The 8,938-nt window shown below is 40.5% G+C and overlaps 1 protein-coding gene across 3 annotated transcripts; it reads right to left on the bottom strand.

Annotated features, from left to right (window-relative positions):
- Positions 1 to 1,070: 1,070 nt before the first annotated feature.
- LOC4330404 (lysine-specific demethylase JMJ706-like) lies at positions 1,071 to 8,218 on the bottom strand. Of its 3 annotated transcripts, XM_015771122.3 has the most exons (12): positions 7,879 to 8,198; positions 7,472 to 7,648; positions 6,211 to 6,569; positions 5,690 to 5,846; positions 5,387 to 5,606; positions 4,531 to 4,584; positions 4,383 to 4,462; positions 3,587 to 3,864; positions 3,062 to 3,466; positions 2,630 to 2,982; positions 2,298 to 2,543; positions 1,071 to 1,975 (listed from the first exon to the last, which is right to left on the bottom strand). In XM_015771122.3, the coding sequence occupies exons 3-12, from the start codon at positions 6,464 to 6,466 to the stop codon at positions 1,601 to 1,603; spliced, it is 2,424 nt and encodes an 807-aa protein (XP_015626608.1). In that variant the 5' UTR covers positions 6,467 to 6,569; positions 7,472 to 7,648; positions 7,879 to 8,198; the 3' UTR covers positions 1,071 to 1,600. The 3 variants fall into 3 exon arrangements, with proteins under 3 accessions (XP_015626608.1, XP_015626607.1, XP_066163810.1); XM_015771121.3 differs by lacking the exon at positions 7,472 to 7,648 and having other exon boundaries at positions 7,879 to 8,218; XM_066307713.1 differs by lacking the exons at positions 6,211 to 6,569; positions 7,472 to 7,648; positions 7,879 to 8,198 and adding an exon at positions 6,085 to 6,198.
- Positions 8,219 to 8,938: the final 720 nt, after the last annotated feature.

Here is an 8,938-nt window from a genome sequence, read left to right as displayed (position 1 = left end):
GATGACATGTATTTTTGAGAACATCCAACAAAAGAATGAAAAGAGAATAGGCAAAGTTAGAAAAGATATCAAATCTTTCCTCATGAACCCATCATGAGCTTTCCATGAAGGAATAGCCGCTTTACCGACGTAAAGCCATAATAGTCGTGCAAAATCATACCAAACTGTCAAGTTAATGGCTCCTATAAGTCCTCGTGGCTTTAGTAACTCAGCAGGTGGAGCAACATGATGGTGAGATGGGTAAGTGAAAGCAAATAATCGTGCGACGGGCTAGTGTGCTTGTCCCATCATGACAACATAGTAATTTATTACTATGGCTGTATTTAGTTCCACGTTAAAATTGGAAGTTTGAATAAAATTGGAATGATGTGACAGAAAAGTTAGAAGTTTATGTGTGTAGGAAAGATCGATGTGACGGAAAAGTTAGAAGTTTAAAGAAAAAAAGTTGGAATCTAAACAGGGCCTATGCCTAATTTGCAGAATTTTGTCAAAGCATCATATAGAAAAGACATGCAAGTCGTTCTCCCTGGAGTACCTGAAGTCTTGCTGGGAATTAGCATTAGATTCATTCCACAAATCGAAGCTATTTACGGAATAAATAGTTGTTGGTTACCACCTTAAAGATGGCCTTTCATACATATCGTAACGTATAATATGTCACTACAAACAATGGATAATTCAGATTTGTATTATTTCTAAGTAAATTTTCGACCTGTTCATCTCAACCTTTTGGTTAATCTCCAGCTAACTGTAGATTTTTAGTATATCAAGATCAAACAACTAGGAGCTGAATTTTTTTCTAGTTGGAAAAATGAAGTAATGAACGTGACCAACATATGGGAATATGCAATTAGGTGCAGATTTTGATTTCCTCACTGAATTAGCTCCTTTATTCCTTCTGTTACACCCACTTTCAATAGAATATGATTGATTCGAGCATTTACATGGGCTTCTTCATTATACATTATCACAAAGCATCTACTTTGTTGCATATGCAACATGACAATCAGTGCTAGTGATTTCCTGTCAGCATCAATCGATTTATTAACAAATCAAGTTATCAACACATCTGGAGACAAATGTACCGGTACCAATAATGACAAAAGAAAATTTGATCATTTGAGATTACATGAAGAGATCAAAGACCAGTAGAAAGTTGAATAACTGACTCAATATGGGATCTACAGTATCAATTTCATATTTGCATCTGATTAAGCATTCTAGGTACATGTGTATGTGTGCAAAAAGAATGAAAGAAATTGGTAAGGTAGTAGACTAACCTCTTCACAGTGAAAAACCTACGAGAAAGGTGAAAGGAGATGTATGTGAAGATGTACAGTGGAAAAACATCAGAATTGTCTGCCTACTGCTTTCAGCCCCCTACCACAAATGTGGCCCAGCAATAAAATCAAGAATCCAGCCATGAACCCATGTCAATGCCTCTATTGGAGGCCCGCAGAAGAATTAAATCTGAGCCATCTGTTACCAGCTGACCAACCAACAATTTGGAAACCTTGGCTGGTAGGAGCTTTCAGCTTCCAGAAGTTAGGGATGCTGTTTGTTAACTTACGTAGTGTTAGAACCAATGGCCTAGCAGTCGTCATCGAGCATGCTGGCTGCCCAAGTCATTGTCCTGGAATCTACAAGATACCTCCAGCTCAGAAATCCTGCTGGGAAAAGATGGGCCACGAATTTTCAAGCGTTTTGGCCCAAGCTCTATAGATGGAGATTGGTAGTTGCAACTATTATATTTCTGGCTGGAAGCAACTTCATCCTCAACAATATTTGCATCTAGTTGATGTATCATCTTCAATTTGGTTGGAGCTATGAAGTCGTCTCCATTTTCAGAAATGAAGTCAACACAATGTATACAATCATCAGTATGGACAGGTTCACTCCTTGCACCACAGGATAGTTCAGGTAACTTATGTTCTTGTCTGTCATGTGCATTAATTTTCTTCAGCCGTTTCAATACCTGCCACAAGGAACAAGAAGGTGTCTATCAGAAGCATCTTGTAAGCACTTTTCAGTTCACCTCAATCATGCCCCCTGCGAATTCACCTTGATCTAGTTTGTAAGATTAAGTAACCAATTTCTAAGCACTTTCTGGAATGAAGTTCAGCACTTCAGTCACATTTGTATTTCTTTGGAGAAGGTAAAGAGACATGAAACGTTAGTATAGACTGTTGAATTTTCGCAAGTACACACTAACTGCAAACATACTATACCACATCTACTTTTAGGAGAGTAAGCATTTTTAATCATCTTATGAGAAGCACCCACAGAAATATCTGTACCTGATTCCCAGTGAAATTTGTTGTTCCATCTTCCATGTGTCTTTTCTCAGGAGTTAGGCCAGATCTTCTCTTTACTCTAAATATCTCACAGTCAGAATCATCAGTATCATGTGCAGCCAATTTGTCAGACAGACATGTTTGATCAGGAGTAGATAACTGGCAAGCATTACTAATTGCATTTTCAGGGGTAATTGTATTCTCGAGACAAGAGCTAGACAAGGCTCTTCTGTTAGAACTTGTACACTCCTGCACATATAAAAATAATATCAGTTTCTTTTTAGTTGCTAAAAACAGTAAATAAACATTAGAATAAGCACAGGAATGAGACTTACATCACTTTGTGTAGAATACTCATGGGGTACAAAAGAAAATGTTACTGTTGATGCAGCAGGATGTGGATTGTTCAAGTCATACCCAACAAAATTTGTCTCTGAAATGCTATATATTTCTGGGGATGGATCTATGTGAATATTGCAGTATGGGTAGTACTCAGCTTCATGATCAGTACAATCGAAAAAGTTAGAATGCTGACTAGCGCCATCACGTCGAGCCATTTGCTTTTTGACTGCATCCAGTATTCCACTTTCCTCCTCGAACTTCTTTGATAATGTCTCCAGTTCAAATATGTCTTTCCTCACAAATACAACACGATCACAACTGCAAGGGCATCTCCTAATCTCTTCCTCTTCAAAACAAGGTAAACAAGTAAAAATGATGAACTCAAATAAAGCCAATATCAACACTTGGTGTTACTACAATCTTACCATGGCAAAGGCAAATCGCATCAATTCTGCAGTTACACATAATGTGGGCTACGTAGCAGTCGCGTCTACATATTCCACACAGAACTGTGGCATCAATATCTGCTTTATAATGCGTGCGAGCACCCATTTTCATAAGGGACCAACGGATACGATGTTGGACCCTCATCAACTGAACAAAAGGAACTTTCATACAGCGTTGACTGTGTGTTTCTCCAGCTAATGTTGTTGTATCTTTATAATCACAGGTAGAAAATTCATGATCAAGAAGTGCCGCCTCTTTACAAAGAAGTTCCTCGTAAGGTAGTAATGGTGTCCTCTTTAAAAGTGCATAACGTTGACTAGCAAGTGCTCCCAGAGGAAACCATTCTCCAATAGCGAAATTCACTGCCTCGCCACAATTAAAACCTGGTAGTTGTTTTTGCATTTTACAATGTTCATTAAATGAAATATAATATTGAGATATCCAACAGTTAAATAAAGATATCACTGACAGCATTTAGAATTGTAGATGTAACGAAACCTCACCATGGCTGAAACCTGAATGATAAGCTCGGGGAAACGTAATAACAAACTCTCCAGGTTTCTGTATAGCTCTGTAGACAGGAACATGATGACGCAACAGAATATTTGGAGGAAACATTGTAGTCTTTCCCAAAATGACATCAAATGCTGCATTTTCCCCTTCACCTGATAAAATTTCATGATCGTACACATGCTCACATACCACTTTCTCAAAATCCGGAGCAGCTTTGCCTGGAATGCCATACCACGTTTTTGAAGCCCCACAGTGATGATAGTTAATGCTGGCAAAACATTTACTCACATTATAACAAATAGAAAATTTCAATTTAATGTGCAGCACTGCGAAAAGAATAGGTAGCAGAAATATGGGAAACTCTTTTAGCCCCTCAAGGGTATGTCCCTCATTTGTTCAAACACCATCCAAATAGTTATGGAAAAATCTCAAAAAAAAAATGACAACATTCATACAATATATATCTATATACACTATTCCACAAAATCTTAGGTCTAAACGCAACTCACACATCGATATTTAAAAAGAAAATCCAGCGTATGAACAGTATTGGCACTATTCACACCTGAATTTGTCATTTTTGTTTCTCAATGTGTAGATTGAGTTTTAACTTGATTTTTTGGTGGAATGATAGATGTCACTATGCTCTACATTTGTCAAATTTTTCTAGATTTTTTTCACAACCATTTGCATTGAATTTGAGAGAAAAAGGTGTATGAGGGAACATCCCCTCAAGGGATTAAAATCCATTCCCGCAGAAATATGATGCAAATATTAATCATGCACCTGTATAAGTAATGATCTTCCACGTGCCATGCAAACATACTAAAGAGCATCCCAATATACAGCATTGGATCCGTTATTCCCTAAAAAAACACAGAAGATAAATAAAGGTATAAAAAATAATGGGAAATCATCAATACAGTCCACTTACTGGAATTGCTGCTCTGAGGAGACGCAGTGTTGATTTCGGCAACCGAGAAAGTCTCTGGATCAAAGCAAGAATTAACTTTTTAACATGCCAATAGTTCAATATAGCAAATGTGATAGATAAGATCCTCTAATGATGCAAATTACCATAGCAGGATATGGACACTTATACTTGGGTAAGATTTAATTGCAAGAGTGAGGATATTGCAAGTGTGCAGTTGGTTATGTGAACGCTCATGCCAAATGCTGCCACGCAGAAAAATAGCACAGAACTTGGGAAGCACAGAGTGCAGTCGTTTCATTACTCAAATATGTCTCCCAAACTGGTAAACAAAAGAACTACTCCCTCCATTTCAAAATATAAGGCTTATTTTGAGTGGGCACAATGATTAAGGAAGGTTCAAACCTAAGAGTACATGAGTTAAATTGTTAAAATGACCATGCTACCCATACTTAAATACCCCCTCCGTCCAAAAATATTACCTTTAGTTCAAATATTGTCCCGAATATAGCTACCTAGGACATGTAAAAGGTGAATTTTACCCATAGTGGACCCCACCATCCCACACCCAACCCAATACTATTATTAATGGCCATCACCCCACCATGTATTAGTGAGCCATTTAAACCTTTCACCAAAATCCTTAATTCATCGAAAACACTCATATGTTTTGGGAAGGAGGGAGCACCTTGGAAATAGGCAAGGAGATGGTTAGTGAGATTCTTCTTATAAATGCAGGAGAGATTATGTAATAATTGTGGGAAAACAGGCAAAAGAGTCAATATATTCACTTGCAACTCTTGTATTTTGCAAATAGAGAAAAAAAATATAGGCCTTGTAAAAGGAAACAAGGAAATACCTTCAAGTTCCATTTGCTTGTGCCCAGTTGATCATTAGGAGAAGAAGAGAATGCACTACCATCAATATCACATGCATACTCAACAGACTGCATCTTGCCAAAGGCTATTTCATGCCAGAATTCTTCTTCCATATATCTTGGTGGAAGACAAGCAGCACTTGAGTATCTTCGAACAAATTCTTTATTCGCCATCTTCTCGAAATCTCGAAATGTATACTTTCTGATGATACATATTCACATGACATCCAAATATAAATAAAAACACTTATTAAACAGCAATGCAGTAATAATAGACTAACAGACCTTCCACTCATGAAGAAAGCAAACTTGTCATCCTTGGACCATTCAGCAAGGCGGAGAGGTTGCACCCTGGTAGTAAATTTAAGTCCACCTTGTTCCTTCATAAGTACAGGCCCAATAGGTACAGAAGCGCAGAGAGGTGAAACAATCTTACATATACCTGGTAAATTTAAATAGTCTCAGCAATATAATAACCACAGAAACCTGAGTGAAGACAATAAATAAGTGAAAAAATCTAGGCTAGAGACTTCCACCACTGACAAAAAGATTTTCTTAGGCAATGCAGTTTTCCATGCGTGGCTCATCTATTTCCAGGAGGTCACACAAAACTCAGTAATTAACTGTACTATATTGCACTTGTGACTTGCAATTGAAGAGGCTTTCGTGTTTGCCAATACCTTGATTTCAAAAAATCATAGTACCACCTTTGCCAAATTATCAATGCCCTGACTAAAATCACTGCTTCACCATTGACCTTGCAACTGAGAAAAATATCGCGAAAGAACAAAAAGAAGAAACTGTACCATATTTTGCAGCGATAGGGGCAATTTTATTGAGATAAACAAGTGGATCCTCAAACTCCTCTATTGATGGAGAAAACACAGGACATTCCGGAATCTCATCAATCCAATCTAGGCTAGATAGATCAAACTTCTTCACTTTGTGCTTCAAAAAAGGGTCTCTCATGGACCCTCCAAACCTCAATGATGCATCACAACTCCTCCGTAATCTTGCCCCGCATGAAACAGGTTTCAGGGCAACTTCATCATTCCCCGCCATTCTCCTGCAGACATCAGTACCTTGATCTACACCACCTGAGCTCACTAGCTGAAGGTACCCATGCTTTGTATCTCCACCTCAACAAAATGGGCATCCACTCGAACTGCATACAAAGAAAAATAACTAAGTGATTATCCTCCTGATTAATGCACTTATATTCATATTACTAAAATATAGCTAGAGGTGGCCTACTGAAATGAATATGCCTAACTAAAGTGAAATGGACAGGGTTAAAAGGTTCATCTCATGTGAACTCGTGTAAATGGAATATTGCACTGCTCCTTTTCCACGGCGGTCTATATACATAAATGCCACACCGAATTCTACAAAAGGTGAGCAATTACTGGGATTGTTCACACCATGAAAACCACTGTAGCCAGTAAGGTACCAATCCCCCTAAATACATGGAGTAGGATGCTAACAAGTCACACACTCCTGTTGATCCTATTCGGGGGAACCCAACAGCTACGTACCATCTCAATCACAAAACACCATAATTGGGTCAAATCAATTCATACAGGTCAAAATTCCTTTCCAACTCCCTCCGGATCAGTTCATGTAAGGAGGCCAAATTTAGCACCTAGAGTTATACCCCACAAATTCACGTACATAGTATAGCAGGAACCCACAAATTCACGTAGTATAGCAGGAAACCACAACAAAGACATGAGCAAATATAGCATGCACAGGTGGCCAAATCTATTTCCCTCCAGAAAAATTTCGGTCAAATCTACCAAACAGTTGAATTTAGAAATATCTCAGGCTCGAGAGCTAGCATGAAATTTCTACCATATTAAGCACAGTTCAGACACTAAATACAGCCCGAATTCCCCAAAAAAGACATGTCAGTCGAATTAACCCACTGTACTCAAATTAAGACACTATTCTCCCCAAAAGTTAAAAATACAGGCACCAGGAGAATCACGCGAAAACCAAATTAATACCCTGAATTGAACTGGTCAAAAAACACCTGAACTCAGAGCGCGCGGAGAATTGCGAAATTACCTTCTAGAACCACCAGCAACTCCATCTCAGTTAATCAAACAGTTAGAATAGCCACAATTCGGTGCAAAAACAGTAACAATACGAATGGATTTGCACTGTAATCCGTCGGAACAACAAGAAGGAATTCTTGTAGCATCGGCACTCCCAATTCGACAGAAACAAAGCAATCCGAGCCGCCTAAAACCGAGAGAAAACAACCTCAACAGAGGGGCAGAACGAGCGCAAAAATCCTATTACAACGAATCAAACTGTTCGTCAAATCCACCTATTGCTGGTAATTCCCCCCCCCCCACCCAAAAAAAAAAAACACCAAACATTTCAGAACCTGAGCCCCTGAAACAAGCCAACCACCCACACACCCGGCCCCCAATTCCCGATTCACCATCCACAACCCGCAGATCACTCACCGTATCATCTCGCCGCAGCCTCCCAGACCGAAACCGCCTCAAACGGGGACCCACATTCCCCTCCCGAGCCTCCCGCCGGATCCCCACCGCCGGATCCGAGGCCGACGCCACCGCTCCGAATCGCCCGCCGCAACGCCGAGAGAGAGGTGCCCCGGTTCCTACCGCGGCAGGCGGCAGGCGCGGAGGAGCGCGCTGCGGGCGGAGCGGGCGGAGGAAACGCGCCCGCAACGGCGCTCCGGCGAGCGGAGCAGGAGCCGGGTCGATGAGGAGGAGGAGGAGGGCTCAAGCGGCGAGACGAGGCGAGGCGAGGAAAGGAGGAGGGGGAGGGAAAAAAAGTGCGGGTGATATTAATACGCCATAACTACCACCCCCGAGGCTGTAATGCTGGATGGCGCTTTGTGCTAATCACTGGTATTTTGTGGGTTAGGAGATTTGGATTAGCGCGTGTTGGGTTTGTTTTTGTTTTTTTTTTTTCCTTCTGGTAGATGAGGTGGTGGTGGTTGTGGTTGCAGGCCGTCGTCACGGGACCGTCTCTTCCTAGAGTGTGCAATTACGGTTCTACCCCTGTTGCTTGGTCAATACTAGCACAGCCCATCTGCCCATGTCAGATTAATCGGCATTACAGTCTATTTTTAACCACTGGTTTTATGTAAATCTAGCATAAATTTGTTACCACTAGTTTATAAACAAACTGCACCGGTAGTACAATATTTGTGGTTAATTTGGTTTAAGATTGATTATTAGTGGAACAGTTTTCCGAATAAAGAGTACGTAGTACTCCACTTTGTACGGAGTAGGACCTTTGGTGTGATGGGGTAGTTTGGGAACGGGAACACGTATGGAGGGCACGGAAAGGTTAGTTACAAACACCAAGGTCCCCCATCACTTTATGTTCAGACAAGTGGGCCCACAAAGCAAACCTCACATCAGATGCTAGCCAGATTTTGCGTCGCCAAAATCAGAAAAAGAATCGGTCGGCCCCCTGTACTGTTCCGAGTTATCGGAAGTTCGAAACCGGCTTCGGAAACTGTGGGGGAAGCACGCTGTACGCGTGGCGAGC

The sequence above is a fragment of the Oryza sativa genome, chromosome 2 (genome assembly GCF_034140825.1).
Source record: "Oryza sativa Japonica Group chromosome 2, ASM3414082v1".
Classification (NCBI taxonomy): Eukaryota; Viridiplantae; Streptophyta; class Magnoliopsida; order Poales; family Poaceae; genus Oryza; species Oryza sativa.
Note: the sequence above shows the minus strand (reverse complement) of the source record. Positions and strands in the feature narration are given on the sequence as shown.